This window comes from Myotis lucifugus, unplaced genomic scaffold, assembly GCF_000147115.1.
Source record: "Myotis lucifugus unplaced genomic scaffold, Myoluc2.0 scaffold_136, whole genome shotgun sequence".
In the NCBI taxonomy this organism is placed as follows: domain Eukaryota; kingdom Metazoa; phylum Chordata; class Mammalia; order Chiroptera; family Vespertilionidae; genus Myotis; species Myotis lucifugus.
The window spans coordinates 1,592,440-1,619,123 of NW_005871184.1; the positions used below are offsets into that span (position 1 = coordinate 1,592,440).

The following is a 26,684-nucleotide window of genomic DNA, read 5'->3' on the forward strand; positions in this document are numbered from 1 at the left end:
GCGGCGGAGGTCGGCGGCGGCAGCGGGGCTCGCTCGGCCTCGTCTCCTCGTGGGATGGTGCGAGTGTGCGACCTGCTCCTCAAGAAGAAGCCGCCGCCGCAGCAGCAGCAGCAGCACCACAAGGCCAAGCGAAACCGGACTTGCCGACCCCCCAGCAGCAGCGAAAGCAGCAGCGACAGCGACAACAGCGGCGGCGGCGGCGGCGGAGGCGGCGGCGGCACCAGCAGCAACAACAGCGAGGAAGAAGAGGACGACGACGACGAGGAAGAGGAGGTTTCTGAGGCAAGGGCCTGCTTTAAAGGGAGGAGGAGGAAGGGACTGGAAAGGGTAGGGGCCGAGGGTGGGAGGGCACTTGGGGGCGGGGGGGGGGACCGATTTCTGCGGGTCGCTCTCTCTCGGGGGCCGGCTTCCCGTGCCCGAGTCGCGAGGCGTGGGGCTGTGGGGGAGGGCGGCTGACACGTGGGGGTGGGAGCACCGCCGAGTCCACGGAGTTAGAGAACAGAGCGCTACCCCGGGAGGGGAGAAACGGGTTAGATTCCCCATTGGCAGGGCCCGGGGCGGGGGCGGGAGGAAGATGATGGATCGGCGACTGGAAGTTGGTAAATTTCTCCCAGTTGTGCGGTTCGAGGAGCAGTCTGCGGGGGGAGGTAAGGTGGTCATGGATTTAGAGTTGTGTTTGTGTGTGTGAGACACGTGAGCAGCTGTACTTTTCCGTATTGTTCTGCTGCGGGTTTTTCTCATAATCGTGGCTGCCGAAGTAACCTTCACTTCCTCCCTGTTTCAAGGATTTTTGCATAAACTGGTCTTCTGTCCATATACTACATTTGTATGCAATGCAGAGGATGAAAAGTGCGTTTGATCCTCACACGGACGTTCCCATGACCTCTCCAGGTGCTTCCCTCGTGAGGAAGAATTAGGTTAGGTCATGTTTTCCAGGTGCTGTGGGGCAACTCAGGTGCCTGCTTGGAGCCAGGCTGGGTCGTGGTGAGTTGGACGAGGAAGGCCTCTTGGTTTGTCCTAGTGATCTGGTTTCATAACTGTTTGTAATTTTTCCTGGGTCCACAGACAGGCGGCGTTGCAGGACCTCGTTCTTCACAGGAGGCCGTGGAACCCCAAAAAGTTCAGTAAAGCATACCAGGCTGACAACAAGCTTAAGGGTTAGCCTTACTAGTTAGTTAGCAGGGTTGTTGTTGTTGTTTTGGGGTGTTTTGTCTTTTTTTTGTCACTCTCTTGTGCACTCTCTGAAATGGAAGCTAGGGAATTTTGATATGGGTAAAGAAGTTGTAACTTAAGGCAGCTGAAGGAAAACAGCTTTAAAGGCTGGTTATAAAAATTAGTTATGAGAGAACAACTGAATTGTCTAGAAATACCACTTGCCATTTATTCTCTTTTACAAACATAGAGCTTAACTTGGTGCAAGGCTGTTTTTTTGAAAATTGCGTTATTGAATCTTGGATTCTGTTCAAATAGAGAAATACCCTTTAAAGAGCTGGAGACTTGTCTATTAGTAGAAGACCAGTTTCTCTTTTACCTCAGACAGGATGACATTATATATAAGCAGGGATGTAATAGTTCAAGTATGTGTACCAAAGAGATGGACATTTCCAGCTATTCCACTAACCTGTTGAATTCTGTGGATTGATTTGTATTGATAGATATTGTATTGACCTAGTTGGATGTCTCAGGATAGTTGTTGTTCAGGCTACATTTGAAACATTGAAGGAGAGGGATGTGATGGGATCCTGTTTTCAATAAAATCTATTATAGTAGGTAGAACTTTCAGTTGCATGGTTCTTCACAGAGACGAGAAACATTTTAGAGAAATCTAGTCCAACTCTTTTTTATTGATTAAGAAAACAAGGCTTAGAGGAAACTGATTGTGGTGAGTAGTAGCAAAAGTACAAATCAGAGTTTTCTAATGGTTCAGACCAGTACACTTTTTGACAGCTTACTTCTTTGTATTCCCTTCCTGACCTCTTTCAAAAAATAGGCAGTGAATTGCATGGTAACACAATCATGTAATTGTGGGTAAAATACCAATGTTAAGATTTTAAATTCTCTAACAAAACATCAAGCTCTGGTTTGGAACTCACTGTCAAGTTGAATGCATTACTTACTGGATTATTATGCTGCAAACTTCACTTATAGTTTAGTCCATTGGATTTTGGTCTGATAAGCAAAACATTGAGTTATCTCTTACATCATGTAGAAAAGTCTTAAGTTTGTAGATGTGCTTATTTTGTGAGTTAGGTAGGTTTTCCTTTAAAAAACAACAACCAGGAATGGTATATGTTGAATTTGATCAACTAGGCGAGTGTTTATTTTTAATTTACTTTGTTCTGTATTGTGGGTTTGCCATTTGTTATGACAGCAAGTCAAAAGATAAGTGTAATAAAGTGCAACCATTAAAAATAATCTATACAGATACATGATGAGGGATGAGCAAACAGAAAGGAGTACACAGTATGTCTACAACTGCCTTCATCCTTGACCTAAATAAAGAAATAAACCTCATGGTCACTATATGTTATAAATGGATCACTTGTGCAATGTTTTTCACTTCATTACCATTTTATTGACATCGACAGAAGTTTAAATTTCTAGTGCTAGGAAATTTTGTGGCTAATACTTGTATTTAAGTCCGTTTTCTAATTCATTATATTATTAGCTATATAGTGAAAAATGTGGATGACATGATTCTTGAGATTATCGTTCCATTAAAAATCATCACAAGGTTAAAGAGGAATATAAAAAGTTAAGGTTTGGGGGTATTTAATCTGAAAAGGTGGAGGATAGCATAACTATCTGTACATTTGCTATAAAGAAATGCTGGCTGGATATTCTTTCTGCCGAAAGGAAAAGTTTGAAGGAAAGGCAATGCAATTGAAACAGCTTTATTTGAGTGTTGAAGAAAAAGAATCTAATTCTTATTAAATGTTAAAACAGGTTATTGAAATGGGATTTTCTGTTCAGCATTTCAGAATAGAATAATCATGTTTTAGATAATTGGTGTAACTTTGGATATACCTGGAAACAAAAACATAAGACCAAGAGTTCTTCCTCTTCCCTCCCCATTTGACACAAAACCTTAGGTCAAAAATGGAAAAATGTATAATTATCTTGTCTCTCAGTGGGTAACTGACCAATATGGAAAATAGAAATGTATTTCCTAACAGCTTTTATGTTAAGAAATACATTTCTATTTTCCATATTGCTGTGATGCACTTCTTTTCAAATTAGTAGACTAAGTTAAATTACTAACTCTAATATTACAAAGAGAAACATGTTGAAATTGCAAGTGTTGATAGTCCATTTCAGAAATAACATTGCATTAGCCCAGCTGGTATGCTCAGTGGTTGAGCATCGATCTATGAACCAGAAGGTCACACACCAATCCCCATCAGGATACCTGCCGGGGTTGCATGCTCCATCCCCAGTAGGAGGTTTGCAGGAGGCAGCCAATCAATGATTCTCTCTCATCATTGATGTTTCTATTTCTATCTATCTCTCCCTCTCCCTTCCTCTCTCTGAAATCATTAAAAACATATTTTTAAAACATAACATTGCATTCTACTGAATGCATTTTAAAATGTAATTGAATTGCATCAGTGTTTGCTAAAGCAGAATTCAAACAGGAAAATTTTTCTGTTAAAAGTAGGACTCGTGGCACTGCTGGTGTTGCTCAGTGGATGAGTGTTAACCTATGAACCAGGAGGTCATGGTCTGATTCTCAGTCAGGGGTTGCAGGCTTGATCCCTAGGAGGAGGCATGCGGGAGGGCTGATCAATGATTCTCTCTCATTATTGATGTTTCCATTTCTCTCTCCCTCCCTTCCTCTCTGAAATAAATAAAAAACGTATTTTTTAAAAGTAGGACTCATGTACAAATGTAACAGTTTTGTGTGCCTAAAATGTAAATGCAGTAGAAGTTGATCAGAATTCCATATGTTTTTATAGATAACTTAAGGCTTTAAATTTAAGGAACAAACCTAGTGAAGACATTTTAGACAAGGGAAACCAGTAAATAAATTAGTACTGACTTACTTTTCAAAGTATTTTGGAAAATCTTTATTGACATGAAAGAGGTAGGGTTGAGAGGCTTACTTGTTTCCCATTGTCATCTTAATTGAAGAAGCAGTATTTGTAAACTAGATGTTAAGCTCTTTGAAGCATTAGTTGTATCATAATTATCTTGTCTCCTATTCTGTTTAAGCACAATACTCGATAAACATTTTCCATGAATTCATTTAGGAAGCCAAGAGAAAGAATAGTGTTCTTTCTTTCTTGGATCCAAGGGCTTCCAAATAGTTGGAGTTTGGATTTCCACAGGTATTAGGGAGAAAACCAGTTAAACTAATAGACATTGATTATTGAATTTTTGATAAGTACCTTAAGCCATCTAGATATATATATATATATATATATATATATATATATATATACATTTAAAAAAACATAATAAAAACTATTACTTATTCAGTGCCTATTGTGTGTCAAGTCTAACATATTAAGAGCATGCCCTGGAGCTTGTATTCAAATCCTTTATCCATACACCTAGATCTTGGGCAAATTACTTAAACTCTCTCCCCCTCATTTTTATGGTATGTAAATGGCAATAATAGTAGATCCTGTTTTACTGCATTGCTATGAGATTTAAATGAGTTAAAACAGCTTTCATGTATTCTCATTTCATTTTCACCATAACCCTATGAAATAGGTGCCATCATATTTGATTCATTATTCAGGACCTCAAGTCTTTTTTATTTTATTTTATTGATTTTTCACAGAGAGGAAAGGAGAGAGATAGAGAGTTAGAAACATCGATGAGAGAGAAACATCAATCAGCTGTCTCCTGCACACCCTACTGGGGATGTGCCCTCAACCAAGGTACATGCCCTTGGCCGGAATCGAACCTGGGACCTTTCAGTCTACAGGCCGACGCTCTATCCACTGAGCCAAACCGGTTAGGGCTAGGACCTCAAGTCTTAAGGTATCCAAACTTGGTTGCAGCTATTTATGGTGGACTTCTGTCAGATGTTTTAATTGCACTCTACTCAATTTACTCTAGTCATCGTTAAACCTCATCAACCTCATTGGAGTATTGTAAAAATTTTCATTGTTGAATAATCATCAAATCAGCATAATGTGGCTCCCAGAAATTCACTAGATTATTCATTAGACTGCTTCTACTGGCATCCAGTTGACTAGGAGATTGATTTTTTTTTAAGGTCCTTGAGGCAATGTATTTGAACTTATAACAGTATTCTGCATTTTTATAAAAATAACTTAGTGTGTTAGAGAATGTGGATGTAGTGAACTTCCTTATAATTTTTTAACTTGACTGTAGATGAAAAAGAATTTTACTTCATAATGGTATATGAAGTAATACCTGCTGGTACCACTTACGTTTTTGTTAGGACCAATAGAGGGCACCATTATCCTTGGTAAACTATGCCTAGGCTGACTAACAACAACTTTCAACTTTCACCTTTTGGAAAAAACAAGTCATTAGGGAGTTGAAGGTGATGGGTATATATGAATACCCTTCTATTCCCTGGAACCTTTCCTATCTGGTAGAGTTATACATTTACCCACTTGTCATCCAGAAATAAAATATCCTTCCTGACTTATGGTGTTAAATTTCTTAACTTTTTGGATTTTTTTAAATTAACTCTTCTTATACAGTCATGAGGGGAAGTGGAATTGTGGAACAGTATAATTATCATTTATCCTGATTTATAATTTGGGATTTTAATTATTGAAAGCAACATGTTGGATTTTATTTTCACCAAGAATGCTATAAAATTCGAAATTAATACAGGAATAATTATTGAAAGCAAAACTGAGGTTGCTTTCTGTCATCTTACAGAATTCATAAACATTACCTGGTCTGTTAGAGAGTTATTTTAAATTTCTGGATGAAACTATAAATAAAAGAGGGTCAGGTAGAAAAAAAAAATGGGATGATACAATACTTACGGAATATTTTTTGGAGCCAGTATTATTTAGTTTCTTTATAAAACAAGTTTGATATATGATGCAATCTCTCTCCAGTTGTGCAAATAGATCATACTGAATTGTGGTTATGGGAATAACAAGATGGTTGGGAATAAATTGAAAACGTTAAATAGGTTTTTTGAGTCCTTGGTAAAAAAATATTCCTTTTTGGATAAATGGTCTGGAACAAAGCATGTTTTTTCAGGAAAAGTTAAGCATAATATTGAATAAGATTATATAAGATATTGGAGATAATAGAAATCGTAATCTTTATTTAAATAATGTGGTGATACAGCTATATAAAACATTATATATATATGTGTGTGTGTGTGTGTGTGTGTATATATATATATATTTCTGCCTGTTGTACCATGAAATGATCACTAAAACTAGGGAACTTCTAGAGAGAGATAGTTTACAAATGATTGTAGGTTTAGGGATGGAAAACATGAACAAGGAGGACTACAGGTTATACTTAATTATGTTCGTATTAGAGGCCTGGTGCACGAAATTTGTGCATGGGTGGGGTCCCTAGGCCTGGCTGGTGATCAGGACTGATCTGGGGCCAGGCCAATCAGGGCCGGGTCAGAGAGGAGGCGACGGTCACCGGTCCAGGTGCGGAAGGAACAGACGCTGGGTGCCGCCGCCGCCGCCATCATCAGTGCCCTGCCACTGCACAGTTCCCTGCCCCCCCCCACTTCCTTGCCACCGCGGCGCCAGTTCCCCGTCCCAGCCCAGGGGCTGGGGGGAGGGAAGGTTGGTCAGCTGGGGGAGGTTGGGGAGGTTGGCTGTGGGAGTGCACCGCCCACCAGGGGGCAGCTCCTGCATCGAGTGTCTGCCCCCTGGTGGTCAGTGTGCGTCATAGCGACTGGTCGTTCCAGTCGCTTAGGCATTTATATATATAGATTGCTGGGTAATTAATGTTCAAATTAACCAGTTACTCAAACTGAACCATATAACATGGAGAAAAATATGTGTATTAGATAGTGAATATTTCAGTTTTGAAATTGAGTGAACTCCCTCATTTCTCATTTTTTGAGATAATTTGAAAGTACAGACTAGACCTGACACTTTATGAAACTTGTCTATAGCTATGCATCTCTGCCAGGGCATATCCCCTTTCTAGGCTGTCATTGGGTCTAAGCCAGGGGTGGGCAAACTTTTTGACTCGAGGGCCACAATGGGTTCTTAAACTGGACCGGAGGGCTGGAACAAAAGCATGGATGGAGTGTTTGTGTGAACTAATATAAATTCAAAGTAAACATCATTACATAAAAGAGTACTGTCTTTTTTTTTTTTTAGTTTTATTCGTTTCAAACGGACCGGATCCAGCCCGCAGGCCGTAGTTTGCCCACGGCTGGTCTAATCTAATTCTATCTAATTCTTTTTTTTTTTTATCCTCTTGCCCCCTCCAAAATAAAAAGAAAGAACAGAAAAGAAAGATAAATTAAAAAATAAAAACTTCTAAAATTAATTCTTGGTCTGGGTTTTTCCTCATATATTCTTTTTTTGTTGTTAATACTCTCCTGAGGATATTTTATGTATGTATGTATGTATATATGTATGTATGTATGTATTTTCAGAGAGAGTGGAAGGGAGGGAGGGGAAGAGAAAGAGAGAGAGAGAGAGAGCATTGATGTGAGAGAGACACATCAAATGGTTGCCTCCCGCATAAGGAATCAAACCTGCAACTCAGGTATATGGTGCGCCCAACTGATGCTCTTTAACTGCTTAGCCATACTGGCCAGGGCATGGGTTGTCTTTTAACTAAAGAACCTTTGATTGGAAAATGTTCAGATCTTTGGAAAAAGTGGTTTAATCAGTTTTGAATTTGGAGTAAATAACGGTGTACTATTTTCCTTTTCTTCTTTCCTATCACCCTAAATATGAAACCTGAGAAGAAAAGGAAGTCGTCTTGTTGGTGTTACATCAGGCCTATTTCCAGTTCAGTCATTGACCCCATTATTATCTCCTTCCTTCTCTAGGCGATGTTTCCCTCTTATTTGTTATTCCAACTGAATAACAAAATAGTCCTGTTGCAAAGTCTCAGATAATATAGCTTTTACTAGTGCGAGATGCAATATAGGAGTTAATTCTTTTATTTGGCAAATATAAATATTGATTCTTTCGTATGTGTGGCTGTTCATAATCTCGATCATTTCCCTGTCAGTGAATTTGAAAAAGTTAGCTATATTTAAAATTATAGCTGTATGTATTGAGTTAAATGATTGTATACATACTGCAGTTAGTAAAACTTTTAAACTTATATACATAAAAATTTAGGACAGTGATGGAATTCTGTTTTTTTATGATTTTTAGAAGATAAGTGCCACTATTAGTATACTTTTTTTTAAAATATATTTTATTGATTTTTTACAGAGAGGAAGGGAGAGAGATAGAGAGTCAGAAACATCGATGAGAGAGAAACATCGATCAGCCGCCTCCTGCACATCTACTGGGGATGTGCCCGCAACCCAGGTACATGCCCTTGACCGGAATCGAACCTGGGACCTTCCAGTCCACAGGCCGACGCTCTATCCACTGAGCCAAACCGGTTTCGGTTCTAAGTGAATTTTTTAAAGAAGCATTACTCAGACCCAGAAAAATCACTTTAGATTATGAGGGATTTGAGGAAAATGGTACAGTATTCCTAGCTTTATAAAATTTAAATCTTGTTGAGATAACACGATAATAATTTAAAACTATGAAGATGATTTTAAACCTGTATAATTACTTAGGAGTCTATGTTAGTTTTCAGTGTAACTTTGTTTTTAGAATTGGTCTCATAGGGATTGTTTTGTTTCTGTTTTAGAATACTGGTAGGGTACACTTTATATCTTTTATGAATATCTTTTAGAATACTCAATAATTTTTGGTATTTTTTTTTTAAGATGAGGTCTGTATGTGATATATTCGAGTGTTCTTGACAACTAAATTACACCAAAGAATTATCTATTCTAATTTTTACCTGAAGATTTTGTAGTAAGAAAAGAGGTAGCTATTTTAGTATACTTATGGTTGCTGCAGGTAGAGATGTGTTAAAATGTGAGAAATTGAGTTAAAGGACAGTGGTAGGGTACAATGTTAAATAGGTTTTAAATGAGATTTCTATGTACAGTGTTCCTATTAAATATTAATCAAATATTAATTAAACATACATATTTGTAGAAACTATACATACATATTTATGGAAATTTGACAAGATAAAAATGATCTAAAGAATACAAAAATCACCTTATAATCCTATTCTCCAGAATTAATCATTGTTTGAAATTATCTTTTCTTTTTTCTTGGTGGTGTATTAATCAAATTATCACACAGAGCAGAACTGTCACTTAGAAATTTTGTCTGCTGCCTTAGCCAGTTTGGCTCGTGATTAGAATGTTGGCCCTTAGACTGAAGGGTCCCGGGTTTGGTTCTGGTCAAGGGCAGGTACCTCAGTTGCAGGTTTGATCCCTGGCTCCAGTCAGGTGTGTGTGGGAGGCAACCAATCAATGTGTCTCACATTGATGTTTCTCTCTCTCTAAAAATCAGTGGAAAAAATATCCTTGGGTGAGGATTAACAAAGAAATTTTGTCTGCTAAGAATTTCATTGATGAGCATTCCCAAAATATGTCAGTTGAAGAGATGAACCTTTAGATAATTATTATATATTTATTTAACTATAAAAACTAATGAATGCTTTTAACTTCTAAAAAACAGTCTTCTAATACATAAAGATTTTATCCCACTCTCAGGGTAAATGCTACTAACAGGTAGGTGTATATCAAATGTTTTGCTTTCTTGGTGGAAGAGTGTGTGTGTGTGTGTGTGTGTGTGTGTGTGTGTATAAGAGAGTACATAAGGATTTGCCTCATTCTCACTTATTATGAATGTTCCGTAGTATGAATGTGCATAATATACTTGACTTTTTTTTTTTTTTGGTTAATTCTACCCAAGGATATTTTTTCCATTTGTTTTTAGAGATAGTGGGAGGGAGGGAAAGAGGGGGGGAGAGGACATCAGTGTGAGAAAGACACATTGCATATTGATTGGTTGCCTCTGGCTACCACCCCAACTGGAATGGGGGAATCAGACCTGCAACCCAAGTACACGCCCTTGACCTGGAATCAAACCCTCCACCCTTAGGGCGGACACTCTTAACAATGAGCAGTGCCGGCTAGGGCTTGATTTTTTATGTTGATAGACATTTATGTGTTGTTGTTTTTTTCAGTACATTGTTTTGCACATGTAAGCTGAATTTTGAACATCCTTTTACATTATTTTTTAGTATAAAAACATTTCTTTGGGATGGATTCCTGGAAATGGAATTGCTGGACCAGAGTTATGCACATGTTAAATTTGAGGAATACTCCTCTAAGTTTTACTTTCATCAAAAGTGTATAAGAATGCTGTTGGAAATGGTCAGTCATCTTAGTTTTTTAAATCTTTTAAAGATAGTGTTTTGTTTTGGTTTTCAGTTTTCTGATTACTATTGACATTGAGTAAATTTTCATGTGTTTTTTTTCGGTTTGGCTCAGTGGATAGAGCGTCGGCCTGCGGACTGAAAGGTCCCGGGTTCGATTCCGGTCAAGGGCATGTACCTGGGTTGCGGGCACATCCCCAGTGGGGGATGTGCAGGAGGCAGCTGATCGGTGTTTCTCTCTCATCGATGTTTCTAACTCTCTGTCTCTCTCCCTTCCTCTCTGTAAAAAATCAATAAAATATAAAAAAAAAAGAAAGAAAATTTACTGTTTTATCCTTATTCTATTAGTGCCTTTTTCTTAGTGATTTGTTGGTGTTATTTATATTTATGGATATTCTTCACAGTTCTATTTGTTACATGTATTCTCTGTCTGTTTTCAGTATTTTCATGATGTAGAAAAATGTTTTTGTATAATAAAATGAATTATTATTTGATGACTTCTGGAGACCTTTACCCCAGTATTTTAATTTTTTTTTATTGATTTTGGAGAGGAAGGAAGAGGGAGAGAGAAATAAAAAGACCAATGAAGAGAGAGTATCATTGATTGGTTGCCTCTGGGGATAGAGCCCTCCACCCCAGGCATGTGCCCTGATGGGGAATCGAACCATGACCACTGAGCCATGCCAGCCAGGCTACCCCAATATTTTTAAAGAAAAGTTAACTGTTGAACAAAAATAGAGGCAAAGAAGCATCAAACAGACTGTCAAATTACAGGGGGAAGGTAGGGGAGGATTGGGAGGGTAAGAGATCAACCCAAGGACTTGTATGCATGCATATAAGCACAACCAATAGACACAAGACACTGTCAGGGGTGGTGAGGGCAAGTGCTTGGGGGAGAGGGGGTTAGGAGAGGCTGGGGGAGGTCAATGGGGGGGAAAAGGAGACATATGTACTACTATTTGTAATACCTTAAACAATAAATAAATTAATTTTAAAAAAAGAAAAAAATATTTTCCAAAGATACATGGATTTCTTTTTGGATATAATAACTATTGTGTTCACTTCTTATTTACTCTTTTCAGTAGCATTTGACCTTGTAAATTCGTTTTTGTCTCTTAAAAAGTGCTACTCTCTTTGCTTTTTTAATATCACCCTCTCCTGTTTCTGTGTTGCTGGTTGCTTTTTGTTGGACTTCTTGCTTCCTTCTACTCCCTCACTATATATCCTTTGTGTATTTAGTAACTCCTTGCTGAGTCTTGGGCCTTTTCCATCTTGTGTCTGGGCTGACTTCTTAGGTGATTTTATCTAGTCTTGCCTTTATACATGCATTTGCTGGTAACTCAAGTGAATATCTCCAATATAAACCTTACTTTTTGAGTACCAAGCTGAACCACTGGCCACCCAATATTTGTACAGTCCTTCCTTGCAACACAATCCTCTTCCTTTCTCAAGAGAATCAATCCAGAGTCCCATCCAGTTACTCATATAGCTCAAAGTGAGTAATCTCTACATAATGCTTTTCCTTCTAATTCAGTGCGTAGTCTGTAAAATAATAAACAGCGTATCTCTCTCTTTTGCCCAATCCATTGTAGAGTGGTGAATAGGAATAAGATAATGTTAATAAAAGCTTCTTTGGAGAAGGGAAGAATAGAAAGTAGACAGCAGTCATGGTTCATATTAGTAATGAAATCCATCTGGGCAGAATAGTTTGCCGTGGCAACTGTGTAAGTAACTTGGTTAAACTCTGATTTTGCTTTATGGAGGGATTGCCCTTTTGATTATTCTGTGTGGCCTTGGCTTTGTTCTTAGGTGATTCTTCCTTGTTTGTTATCTTCTCCCTTTTTTTTTTTTAAATATATTTTTACTAGAGGCTTGTTGCACGGAAGAAATTCATGCAATCGGCCTTGCTTCCCCTGGCTGCCGGCACCGGTTTTCCTCTGGCACTCGGAACCCAGGCCTTGGCTCCGACTGCAGCAGACAAGCCAAGCCTTGAGGCTTCTCCTCTCCGACCACAGCAGAGAAGGCAAGCCTTGAGGCTTCTCTGCTCCGGCCGCAGTGGAGAAGCCAAGCCTCTTCAGTCTTCAGTCGTCTTTAGTCTTTAGTCATCTTCAGTCTTCGCTCGGGCAGAGCCTTCAGTCTTCGCTCTGTGCCTGTATATGTTGGGTTAATTTGCATACTCATCCTGATTGGCTGGTGGGTGTAATGGAGTGACACCAATTTGCATATTACTCTTTTATTAGTGTAGATTGATTTCAGAGAGGAAGGGAGAGATAGAAACATCAATGATAAGAATCATTGATTGGCTGCTTCCTGCACACCCCCCCACTGGGGATTGATCCCACAACTCAGGTATGTACCGTTGACTGGACTCGAACCTGGGACCCTTCAGTCTGCAGGCCAATGCGCTATCCACAGAGCTAAACTAGCTAGGACTGTTATCTTCTTTTACCACATCTGAAGTAGTAGGCATTTAAGAATATGACATTCCTAAGAATTGGACAACTTTTGTAGCTTTCTACCATTCAGTATAGATTTAGGGGCTGCAGGGTTAAAGTTCAATCGAAGGTTTTCATAGCCAGTAATACAGTTTGTTGGTAAACAATTTCAAAAGCTTTATAGATTTCTATTGTCTGTACCATGTGACAATAACTATAGCAATATCTTTTTGTCACAATTTTTGAAAATTTCATTCTCTGTGCTAGGCCTGTTTCTCTCTCAATCTCTTTCTATTACCTGGCTACCTAGAGAGTATCGGAAATAATAGGCTTGAATAGTTGTATCAGTTAGGATGTATTGAAAGAAGCAGAACAAGAAGAAGGAGGTTTATAATAAGACTAGTGGCCCAATGCACGAAATTCGTGCACATTAAAAGGGGATTAATTAGAGGAAATATTTTAATATTGCTATTTGCCCTTTCTCTATAATAGAAGTGTCAGAGATGAAAGAAAATTAGTAAAATGTATATGAAAACCTTCCTCCTGTCAGTCTGGGGTGCGCTGCGGGACCCAGAATCAAGTCCCCGCACATTCATGGTGCCTAAAATCGCGTGAGACCCAGACCCAGCTAGCCCCACCCCCATTGGGTGAGATCCAGACCCGGCCAGCCCCACCCTTGTCAAGCCCCGCTGGGTGGGGGACGCAGCCTCAGGGCCCTCGTCAAGCCCCACAGGGTCGGCGGGCGCAGCCTCAGGGCCCCCGTCAAACATCGCCGGGCGAGGGGTGCAGACTCAGGTCCCCCGGCTCAGTTTTGGCTGGGGGGGCGCAACCTCAGGTCCTTCGGTGCACGCCAGGTGGGGGGCGTGTCCTGAGGTCACCCGTGCCGGGGTATGGGGCATGCCCTGAGGTCCTTGTTAAGCCCTGCCGGTGAGGGGCGCGGCCTCAGGTCCCCCGGCATGGCCTGAGGTCCCCAGCCTGGCGCTGGAGTGGGGGGCGTGGCCTGAGGTCCCCTGTCAAGCCCCACCAGGGCACAGCCTTAGATCTCCTGCCCCGGCCCAGCGCCATGCAGCCTCAGGTCCTTGCTGATTGCTGGTTAAGGCTCATTATGGGAACTTAGCCTCTGCTGTGGGCGCAGCCATCTTGACCGGTACGGCATGATGGTCAATTTGCATATTCCCTCTTTATTAGGTAAGATAGAGAGTTAGATAGATATGTATTAAGAGATTTATTACAAGGAATTGGCTTACATGGTTCTGAGGACTGACTAAACAAGTCCAAAATTTGTAAAGCAGGAAGGGAAGATCTCAGTCAGGTAGGAACTGATGGTCACATGCTGTTCTCCATAGGCAGTCAGGAGAGGAAGATCCAGGAAGTGAGAGCAGTTGTAGACTCAGCTGCTATTTGGAGTCTGATTTGCTAGGAATAACCCATTCGCTTTAAGAGTTGGACTAGGTCAAGCTCACTAAGGATGATCACCCTAGGTCAGTGGTCGGCAAACTCGTTAGTCAACAGAGCCAAATATCAACAGTACAACAATGGAAATTTCTTTTGAGAGCCAAATTTTTTAAACTTAAGCTATATAGGTAGGTACATTGTTATTAACTTAATTTGGGTACTCCTAAGGCTTAGGAAGAGCCACACTCCAGGGGCCAAAGAGCCGCATGTGGCTCGAGTGCCGCAGTTTGCCGACCACAGTCCTAGGTTGAAGTCAACTGATTAGAGACTTTAATCACATCTGCAAAATCAACCCCACACTAGCACCTAGATTAGTATTTGAATAACTGAGAGAAGGTATTTACAAAATGGCTGCTATTCTCCTTTCTTCTTGGTTTAGCCCATTGGTCGGCAAACTGCAGCTCGCGAGCCACATGCGGCTCTTTGGCCCCTTGAGTGTGGCCACGAAGTTTCAGTCGCACTGTACATGCGCGCTTGCATGTGGTATTTTGTGGAAGAGCCACACTCAAGGGGCCGCAGTTTGCCGACCACTGATTTAGCCTAACCAAGCTGACACACAAAAAACCATCAAGGGTGAAAAAGCAATACTCTTAACCTGATTTTTGTGAAGTCAACTTTTTTTTTTTTTTTAAAGAATAGTTCATTGATTTTTAGAGAGAGAGGAAAAGAGAGAAACATCGATGTGAGAGTGCATCATTGATTGGCTGCCTCCTGCACACCCCTGACTAGGGATTGAGCCTGCAACCTGGACATGTGCCCTGACCAGGAATTAAACCCACAACCTTTCAGTACATGGAATGATCCCCACCTACTGAGCTACACAGGCCAGAGCACAAACCATCTTATTTTTAGTTGAATTGATCTTTCTGGTTGTTCTTTAAATAGCCAGAACATACCAGTATTCTGAGTTTTTCTAACTGCTTTTCTTAGAGGTACATTTTTGTTAGTCATGTGATATGCCGGCTAGGCAAGAGTTTTAATATTTTGCTACTACATAACTGAGCTTATTAGCTTCAGAGTTTTTAGGAATTTGTTATAGTAGCCATCCACTTCTGTTCTATTGTTAAACAATGGGTTGTTTGAACAGAGAAACTTTAAAACACATGTGGTTCACGCAACATAGATTATATGATACTCTGGGGCAGTGGTCGGCAAACTGCAGCTCGTGAGCCACTTCTGTGCATGGGCCACGAAGTTTCACTCTCACTGTACAGGTGCGCCCGCACATGGTATTTTGTGGAAGAGCTACACTCAAGGGGCTAAAGAGCCGCATGTGGCTCGCGAGCCGCAGTTTGCCGACCACTGCTCTGGGGTATAGTACTCAAATCACATGTAGATCTAAGATTCTACTGTTTTGTTACATCACCCCTTAACTTGTGCTGTCCAATGTGGTAGCCATTAGCCACATATGGCTATTGAGCTCTTGAAATGTGGCTAGTACAACTGGGTCTGGATTTTTAATTTTATTTATTTTTAATGAAATAGTCACATGTGGCTAGTGGTTGCCATATCGGACAGTGCATATATAGAAAAGTGTCATCACAGAAATCTTTTTGGACAGTTCTGCCTCAGGGTGTTATCTTCATCTACAAGGTCTTATGTGGCTCACCAGTATCACATCTGTTTTTCAGCCTATTATTGGCCAAATTGTCTTCCCTCAAAATTCATGTTGAAGCCCTGGTATCTCAGAATGTGACTGAATATTGAGATAGAGTGTTTGAAAGGTAATTAAGGTTAAATCAGGTGATGTGGGTGGGCCTTAATCCAATTCCACAGGTGTCTTTATAAGAGGAAATTGGACATAAGAGTCGAGGCCATGTGAAGAACATATTGAGAAGGTGGTAACCTGCAAGCCAAAAGGAGAGTCCTCAGAAGAAACCAAGCCTGGTGACATCTTGATCTTGGACTTCTAACCTCCAGAACTATGAGAATAAATTTCTGTTGTTTAAGCCACTTATCCTGAGGTATTTTGTGTGGCAGTCCTCGCAAACTAATACCCAGCCCATGTGAAATAAGAAACAGGTGAGCACAGATAGCTTCCTTTTAAAGGAATTAACCAAGAAATTGAAAAAACCACTTCTTGTTATATTACACTGGCCAGAACTTAGTTATATGTCCATAGCTAAGATTTTGTTTTGCTATGTGACCATTATACCCAGCCAGAGCTTGAGAAGTGTTTTAATGAAAGAAAAGGGGGAGTGTGGATATTGAGGGATAATGTCTTAAGCTGATGTAATTCTAGGATTACATTGTGTGGGTTTTTTTGTTTGTTTTTTGTTTTTGCTAACAATACAAGAAAAAAATCACTCTGCATTTATGAAACAGTCTTATTGGCCTGGCTTGGCTCATGTGTCCATTCCTGAACCAGCCACTGTCACTAAGGAAAAAGATGCTTTGCTTAAGGCTATGTGTTACATGCTGTTGAGTTGGCTCTGACTCCTGGTAGTCCTATGAATGAATGAGTGATGGCTTCAGTGTTTCCTGTCTTCAGCAGCTCTGCTCAGCTCCTTGTAGACTTACTCCTGTGGCTTATTTTATGAAGTCAATCCATCTCATCTCATATTTAGTCTGATCATATCTTCCCACCCTGTCTAGGAGAGGGCATTTCCACCTGGGCCTCATGGGATGGTTTCCCAAAGAAAGAATTTTTCTATTACCAAAATGTGAGGTGGAGGAGTCGGAAGGGAAATGATATTGGACATAAGACTTCCAAAATACACCTTGAAGCTTCCCACTTCTCTCCATCTTGGCTGTCCTTGCCCTAGTCCAGGCTATTATCTTACTTGGATATCATAGTATCATAGTATCCTCCTAATTTTCCCTAGCTCTCTTCTCTCTCTCTCCATATTTCATTTTTCATGCAGCCACTAGGCTAACCTTTCTGAAATATTACTCATTATTTGACTTCTCCTGCTCTTAGAATAAAACCCAGAGTCCTTAGTTTGTAAGACATTGTATGGATGATCCTTCTTACTGTTCTATCCTCATTTTATATCCGTTTCAGTTCATTTGCTATCTTTTAGTCACCTTCTGGCCTTTCTGTTCTTAGAACATGCAGACTTTCTCACTTGGGGTCTTTTTACTTTCTTTCTGGGATGTTCTTCCCTTGGCTCTTTGTTTCTACTCTGCTTTTAGGTTTCAAGTTAGAAATACTTTCTTTTCCAGGATTGTTGGAAGAAACGTTTCCCCCCAGTGCCTCTTCTCTTCCTCAGTCCTCCACTTCCATTTTATGCCTGTAACTGGGTAAACTAAACTGGAGTGAGCCAAGCTTTATTAGTATTATATACTTTGTGGAATCTTCCCTGTTTCTTAGCACTTAGAGAGGGATTTGTGGATGGTGGGAAATTTCAATGTTTTAACATTCCCACATTCCTAACAGCCATTTGTTTATTTCTCTGTCTGTACCAATTTTAGTTATTAGGTAGAACATTTTGAAATTGCTTTGTTTTGTGCCTCAAAAGTTACCAAATACCTGTGACTTCATATTGTTCAACCTAATTTGTTAGCATGCTTTGATGTCTTAGAAGGCAGTTCTCCCTCATTGATCATCTTCGTCAAGACTTTTGGATATTGTAAATTTAGCTTGTCAGATAGCTTTTGTAAATTGCTGTAATATATGTCCATTGAGATTTTGATTGGAATGACATTAAAATTTGGATTAATTTGGGAAGAAATAGGTATGTATCCAGAAACATGGCATGCCTCTTTTTTTTCAGGCCCTTCATCTGTCTTTAATGAACTTTTATAGTTTTCATATAGGTTTTTCACATTTCTTGTGAAGGTTATTCTAGATTATTTTGTAGTCCTTATTGCTATTTTGAATGGTATATTTTCTTCCATTACACTCTTTAATTAGTTATAGTTGGTGTATAGGAACCTATTGATCTTGAGTATATGGCCACTAAGCTGAATTCTCATGTTAAGCCAGTTTAGTCTGGGTGTGTTTTTCTTTAACCTGCTGAATGATTTTGTCTTTTGTCTGTTTTTCAATATTTATATCTCTTATTTGTTTTTCTTTTATTGCATCAGTTTTGAACACTCCCTAAATGTTAAATAAAAGTAGTAGTAGAGGTTGTCTATTTTTCCTTTGTTTATTGGGAGTTCTGTTGTGTCACTATTAAGTATAATGCAGATAGCTTGTATCAATTTAGAGTATCTCTATTAGCTTACTACATTATATCAGAAATATATAATGAATTCTATCAAATGTATTTTTGGGATCTATTGAAAGAGATATTTCTTCCCCTCTTCCATGAAGTCTGTTCATATAACTAATTGCAGTAATAAATTTCCTAATATTAATGTGTTTAAAGTACTTAGTATGGTATTACTCTTTTAACACACTGTTAGATTTGATTTTGTTAACATTTTAATTTGTATTTTCTTTTAATATTATTCACTTAATATTAGATTTTCAAAGTTATTGGGAGAAACTAATTTCCTTCCTTACATCATCTCATAAAGATTTATGTTTTATAGATTCAGTTTATATGCATTATATTTACTCTTAATCTTACATGTTATATTTTAAATTGTATTTGCCATGGAGAAGTTAGAAAAGAGTTTGATCAAGTGCTTTATCTGATCTCTTTATAGTTTAGTGATTTTTAAGTGGTTTATGTAATTTGGTTCATATCTCTTATTTTTTTAATGATTAAAAAACTTAATTGTGATAAGCAACACACATAAAATTACCATTTTAACCATATAAATGTACAGTTCCTATTGTTGTGCAACAGACCTTCAGAACATTTTCTCTTGCAGAACTGAAACATTTTACCCATTAAACAACTCCTGGCAACCATATTCTACTTTCTGTTTCTATGAATTTGACTACTTTTAGATACCTTGCACAAGTATAATCATACAGTATTTGTCTTTTTGTGACTGCCTTATTTCACTTAGCATAATGTCCTTAAGATTAGTATTAAGTGAGCTGTCTTTGGATTTGTACATTTCTACAAATACTATTAGGGCAGGACTTATAAACTCTATGAATAATGTTTTAGTTCTTTTGCATTATTATTCCAGTGTTCTTTAGTTTTGTTTCCACGTTTTAAAAATATATTTCAGATAAACTGGTAATATTTTAAAACCGGCACAGTTGTTATTCAGGCAGTGCCTGAATAAAATAAAAGAGCTGCTATAAGATCTGAGGTAGATGAGTTTTAATTCTATTATAGGGATGATCTTTTAAACCAAACCTATTCTAAAGTATGCAGCAATGATACTAAAGTGTGACTGGTGTTTTATTTCTGCTTATTTTAATTCATCTATGTGGGAGGAATCTTAAAGGGAGATTGCATTTTTTTTCTGTTTTTATTAAACATGTAGTAAATGTAAACTGTAGAAGAAGAAAAGCAGTAAGAATTGAAAATATCCCTTATTTTTTATCCCAAGGTACAGATTTTAAGTGTATATATTTCATGCCCCATTTTTTGCATTTTCACATATATATCCCCATGCATATTTTTGTAAACAAATTTTGTTTTGTGTAAAATGGGGTCATGATAAAAATATTCTGAAGCTTTCTTTTTACATTAATAGCTCATCATAGACTGCCCATATAAATACACGTATAGTTAGATCTTCTTAATGACTATGCAGGATTTCCTTGTCAGATATCATGATTTTCCTGGTTTTATCCAGTATTTGGAGACAATGTTTTGGTTGTATTCAATGTTCTGCCTTTACAAATAATACTGCCGTAGACTCTTTTTGACTTTCATCTTTGTGTATGCATTTCTATATTTTGGAAAGATACATTCCAGTGATGAAAGTGCTAGACCAAAGGTGCATTAGTCTGTTTCTGGAATTCTCATTTTATTATATATGTCAGTGCCATATTTTAAAAACTACAGTGGTTTCATAATGGTTTAGGATGTGCTAGGTCTAATGTCAGCTTTCAAGCCCTGTTAGTATTTATTTTTTCTGGATGTCACTGTCTTATTTTTTTACGTCCTGAGGATTCTTTTTTTTTTTTTTTAATGTGTTTTTATTGATTTTAGAGAGAGAGGAAGGGAGAGGGAGAGATAGAAGCATTGATGAGAGAGAAACATCAACCTCTATCGGCTGTCCCCTGATGGAGATCAGTCCTGCAACCTGGGCATATGCCCTGACTGGGAATCAAACCTGGTGACCTCCTGGTACATGGGTCGATGCTCAATCACTGAGCAACACTGGCTGGGCGATGTTATTCTCTTTTGACTGCTAATTTGTCTCTAAAGTACCAGATAAAATACAACTTCTTTCCTGGGTGTTCATAACACTTAGCAAATAGGGTAATTATAACCTTAATAACTAATATTTTAATAACTAATATTCTCATGAATGCTAACCATATGCCCGCAAGTTATAATTGCTTTACATATAGTAACTCATTTAATTTTATGACAACTCTAAGATAATATTATTGTTCATATTTTATAGTTAAAAAATCAAGGCAAAGAATAACTTGATCAAGGTCACAGAAATGATGAAAATGAAATAAAACATGAACGGTTGGTGACATCAGAGTCTGCTTTTTTAATTCTTGAAATCCACTGCCTCCTTGCTATTTTTTCTCTTTTTTTAAAAAAAATATATTTCATTGATTTTTTTTTTTTTTGACAGAGGAAGGGAGAGGGATAGAGAGTTAGAAACATTGATCAGTTGCCTCCTGCACACCCCCTACTGGGGATGTGCCTGCAACCAAGGTACATGCCCTTGACCGGAATCGAACCTGGGACCCTTCAGTCCGCAGGTGGATGCTCTATCCACTGAGCCAAACCGGTGAGGGCCTCCTTGCTATTTTTTATGGCTTCCTGGTATTTGCTCAAGGAATATGATTTGTGTGAGTTGTAGATAGAGTTCACTAGCTCATTTCATCTTGCATCTAGGTCCTCTTTATAGATCTTTGTGAATGACATCTTACTTTCATTTAGGTTCTGCCTCTAGATCATTACACTTAAGTGGTAGTAATCCTGGAACATTTTAAGACTTAGTTAGAACACCAGATTATAACACCCTCCCAAAACAAAACAAAACACAACTTTAGCAGAGTGTGGCTAATTTTGTTGCTCTGTTCTGTTACATTTTGTTTTACTAATCCCATCCATTTTGAGAAAAATTCATGTGATTGATCTTGAAATGGATTTCATAGACTATGAGTGAATGGTGTACTATTTTTCACCTTTTCTGGAACATCAACTCAAAGTACGTATCTTGTAGAAGACCTCTTTTATAGTAAGTTCTCAAAAATGTGAATTAAGAAGAATGCTGTTTTAGACCTGTTACATCTCTTAATTCAGGCTGTCAAGTAAGTATGATATGCAAACTGAATCTTAGAACCTCACATAAAAGGGACATAAGAATACCTTCTTTTGGAGGGGTTAATGAGATAATATATGAAACATTTTTAAACTATAAGGTTTTCCATAGAGAACTTAAAACTGAAATATGAGGAACAATGGAGAGTGAAAGTGAGGTTACTGATTAGTAAGGTGTGTGGCTATTTCTAAAAAATAAAATTAAAAGTCTGTAATTTAGAAAAATGTAGGTTTTTTTTTTATCCCAATTCCATTTAATTTGAGTTTTTTATTGAATTTATAGATTGCTAATTCTCTTCAGCTGTAATTGTACATTTGGGTTAATTTATTTTAGGTGGAGCCAATGTTAGTATAGTGAGTGGGATTCTGTAATGAAGATTTCACAAGTGGTAGTTGTGTGGGATAGATGCCCTTTTAGGATTATATTCTGGATTTATTAGATCTTTAGTATTTAAATAGAATATATTTATAAATTCCCCCAGAAATTAAAAATGTATAGTACTTTATCATAAAGATAGAGTGACAGATAAGATTAGTAGGAAAAAGAGATAAACATGTTGAAAATGTTTATTATGAAGCAAATCATATTTCTGTGACTTCTCTGCTATAGACTTAGTAGATGATTCTATGGTTCTAGATAAAATGGCAAAGTATCAAAGGAAAGATTTGACCATGCTCTTTTCTAAATCTCAGAACCTAATTTGCTGTGGATTATTCTTTCACTTGTTCCTTTTATACCTTTCTTTTCTTACTCTGCCCCTATATAACCACCTCATAGTATAAAATCCTCTGTACCATTCAATCCAACTTGCTAGCTCCAACCCAAGCTCTAGTACTTAAGTTCTCTTGACTAGATCTAAGTATTGGGATATGTTTTAAGTTGTGACTGTGCCTTATTATGTACAAGGTCAATGGATCCTTGTCTTTTCAGCCATTGTAATGTTCCAGGATTATTACCACTTAAGTGTCAGTTTTTTTGTCTTACGTGCATGAGCAACTTCATTTTGTATTTCGTGGAGTCCAAAGAACAACTTTGCTTACAAGAGGACTCATTCAATTAGTTTAGGCAGTCTTGAACATTAATAAGATTCATTCATCTTAATCACATACTAAGGTCCTCCTGACCTCACTACCAGGAGCAGAAGTTTCCCTGAAAATCTTAAAGAGCAATTAGGAAGAAGGGTCATATTCCAGTTTTATTAAACCCCAGGAATGTGAGTGCTTGGCAGTTTTCTATGCTGGATATAAAATTACAGTCATTATGAAATAATCCAATTCTTTTCTTATCAATATTTCTCCTAGAAAAAGCATTGTATGGAAAGACTTTGAAATCAAGTTGGGAAACTTGCTTTTGAATCCTGCTTTAATACTGTGTGACTTTGGAAAGTTACTAAACTTCATTTTCTTCATGTTGATATCAATAATTTTTTTTGACAGTGTTGTCTAGGTATTCATTACTTAGATATTTTTCTGGATTTGTCACTTAAATTCTTTCTTCTTTCTTTCTTTCTTTCTTTCTTTCTTTCTTTCTTTCTTTCTTTCTTTCTTTCTTCTTTCTTTCAATATATTTTATTGATTTTTACAGAGAGGAAGGGAGAAGGATAGAGAGTTAGAAACATCGATGAGAGAGAAACATCGATCAGCTGCCTCCTGCACACCCCCTACTGGGGATGTGCCTGCAACCAAGGTACATGCCCTTGACAAGAATCGAACCTGGGACCCTTCAGTCCACAGGCCGACGCTCTATCCACTGAGCCAAACTGGTTAGGGCGTCACTTATAATTCTTGAATGAAGTTGTCATTGGAGTTTTTTTGCAGTCAGGAACAGTTTTCTTTACCTTTTTTAGGTCGTGGATTTTAGTTAGATTCTAATGAAAATTATGGAACTGTTCTTCCCCCCTCCCTCCCCCCCCAAATGTACTTAAATATATACATAGAGCATTTTATAAATTGTTTCAAGAGGGTTATAGAATTCTTGAGGCATAGGTTTATGAACCATGGATTATGAATCTCAGGTGAAGATTACTGGATTTCATTTTATTCATTGAGGAGTTCAGTGACCTTTGTGCTTTTTATCAGCTCCAAACATAAAAATTAAACAACCTTTTCCCTACCTCTGTCCCAATAATCACACCAATAGTTAATGGAATTTTTCTTCCAGGGATTGCCACTGCATAACCATTCAAAGTGTTGGGTTTTTTTTTTTTGGTAATAGTAGATTAGAAAATTTTAAATCTCTACCAACCTTCCCTTCTTCATTCTCTTTGTAATCTTGCCTCAGAAAAGAACTAATTAAGAGGGAATTATATTTTATATTTGCTTTCCCCCCCTAGTGGTATGAAGACTACCTTATGTAATGATAAGATGTACTTATAATAAAGTTTACATCTATTTATTCACTATATGTTTAACACCAAACTATAAAGCTTTAATTTCATTTTTTCAGGTTTATTTTACAGTTATTGCCCTAACTTTTCTTTTAAATACAGTAGATTGAGCAAATTTTGTTCTTTTTTGTGTATGTCATTTATTGATTTTAGAGAGAGGAAGGGGAGAGAGAGAGAGAGAGAGAGAGAGAGAGAGAGAAACATGGATTTGTTGTTCTGCTTATTTATTCATTTGTTGTTTTCTGAATGTGCCCTGACTGGAGATCAAACCCACAACCTTGGTGTATCTGAATGATGTTCTAACATTCTAACAATCTGAACTACTTGGCCAGGAAAGCAAATTTCTTTTACTTCCTTTCTTTTGAACGTCGCACTGATATTGCTTAAAGATTCAATTAAATTACAGTTCGGAAAGCAGGAACAGATATTATTATATTAGTCAAACTACTACAAAGAGAAGAAAAAGGACCTCATTAGCTCTGTAACTTTAATGTATGTTTGCATGTGTGTGGGGAAGGAGAGGTGAAGATCCAACTTAAACATCGATAAATCCAGATTTGAATAATGTCATCGGTACTGTTTTTCTTTCAATATTTTTAGTCTTTCCTTCTGTATTAACTTTATTTTCAGCCAGGCAAAGATGGCTGCAAAGGAGAGGGGGATGGAGTATTCTAGCCAGACATGGGTCATGTGGTCACCCCCATGGTAGTTGCAAAGAATCATCTCCACCCAAATCACATGGAATATTTTTCCTACAGACAAAAGGGATTATGTGACTAGAAAAGGGGGTAGGGAAAAAAACATGTTGAGCAGTAAAATTATAGTTCATCAGAGGACCAGAAATTTTGAAGATAGAAAGTTCACAGGAATGGATTAACAGCAAAATCTTAGAGGAAACTGGAACCCAAGATAACAGAGGTAAGCTCAGGTTTTCCTAGGAGAATCTCGGGAAGGCTCCATGCTTGGAATCAACAAATACAAAGAACAGTAGTGGGCAATCTATCTAAACTAATAAAAGGGTAATATGCTAATTAGGCTGGGAGACCTTCCAGACGTCCTTCCGGACAAAGCCATGGTGGGCGGGGTGGAGGCAGTGTTGGTTAGGGGCGATCAGGCCAGGAGGGAAGGGCAGTTGGGGGTGATCAGGCCAGCGGGGGGGAGGCAGTTGGGGGCAAGCAAGCTGGCAGGGGGGCCAGTTGGGGGCCAGCAGGCCAGCAGTGGGGGGCAGTTGGGGGCGAGCAGGCCAGTGGGGGGGCAGTTGGGGCAGATCAGGCCGGCATGGTGGGCAGTTGGGGGCGAACAGGCCGGCGGGAGAGGGGTAGTTGGGGGCGAGCAGGCAGAGTGGTTAGGGGTGATCAGGCAGGCAGGCAGGTGAGTGGTTAGGAGCCAGCGGTCCCGGATTGCTGCCGGTCGGACATCCTCCGAGGGGTCCCAGATTAGAGAGGGTGCAGGCTGGGCTGAGGGACACCCCCTCCCCCATGCACGGATTTTGTGCACCGGGCCACTAGTTGGGTAATAATCAAGAATTTTTAAAAGAATTCAAAGTGCTAGGTTAGGTGGGCCTCCTTCCTGCCCTTTCTACAGTTTAAACAGCTCCAGTAGCATTGATGTCTGTCCTTGGGCCTGAAGTCTAAGATCCGATCTCAACAACGTAGACCAACAGTTGAGTAGGACAGCTACTGAGATGTTGGAACCTGAGAGAAGCAGAAGCACTAAAGCATGCTACTCCAGAGAAAAAACAATTTTGGCGGTACCTAGCAAGCTCAACTTCGTGTCCAGGTACCTTCATGTGGCCATCCCTATGGTGGTTGGAAAGACTCACCCCACCCAAATCACATGGAATATTTTCCCTACAAACAAGAGAGAATATGTGAAAGGAAAAGGGGTGGGGGGAAAAGCATGTTGAACAGTAAAATTACAGTTCATAGTCCACTACAGGTACCATTAGAGGACAAGAAATTTTGAAGAAGATAGAAAGTGTGCCTTCCTCTGTGGTATCTGCTTATCCATATGCCCTGTCTGTTTAAATAGTATACATTTCCATTTAAGTACTACATTTCCAATTGGGAAAAGAAACCTGAACAACCTCAGAGAAAGCCCACATTGGCTTCCTGTACTCTCTAAAGTAATCTTTTGTGTACCAGTATAAACAGGGATAATCAGACAATTGAGGAGAATCACAATGGAAGAGGACTAAGATAATGAACAATTGACCTCAGATATAATTCAGAAGAAAACTTCAAAGAAAAAATACAATTGTATTTCATTTAAGATTTAAGAACGTGTTGTAATGATTAATCAAAGTTTCACTGAAAAGGGGGCAGGGAACCAGAAAAGATTCAGAAAATTATAAAGAAAAAATGTAATGGATGGGCTAAATCACTGGTCGGCAAACCGCGGCTCGCAAGCCACATGCGGCTCTTTGGCCCCTTGAGTGTGGCTCTTCCACAAAATACCGGCTCTTCCACAAAATACCGACTTCTGTGCATGGGCCACGAAGTTTCAATTGCACTGTACGTGCGCGCCCACAGGTGCTATTTTGTGGAAGAGCCACACTCAAGGGGCCAAAGAGCTGCATGTGGCTCGTGAGCCGCGGTTTGCTGACCACAGGGCTAAATAACAGTTTAGCATGAATGAAGACTGATTTGTTGATTTGGAACTAAAAAGGAACTCTGCATGTGCAACAAAAAAACAAAAAT

General features: G+C 38.7%; 1 protein-coding gene across 6 annotated transcripts in view; it reads left to right on the forward strand.

Annotated features, from left to right (window-relative positions):
* The window catches only part of ANKRD17 (ankyrin repeat domain 17), a 183,143-nt gene continuing 156,459 nt past the window's right edge, over positions 1 to 26,684 (forward strand). For 5 of the 6 annotated variants that reach the window (XR_002830645.1, XM_014460628.2, XM_023758640.1 and 2 more), the window contains exon 1: positions 2 to 282. Coding sequence is in view for 5 of the 6 variants with exons in the window: in XM_014460628.2 (XP_014316114.1) it covers positions 55 to 282 (228 nt within the window). In the remaining variant the exon portion in view is untranslated. Of the gene's footprint in view, positions 283 to 26,684 lie in introns of all 6 variants that reach the window. The other variant, XM_014460635.2, reaches the window with a different exon arrangement.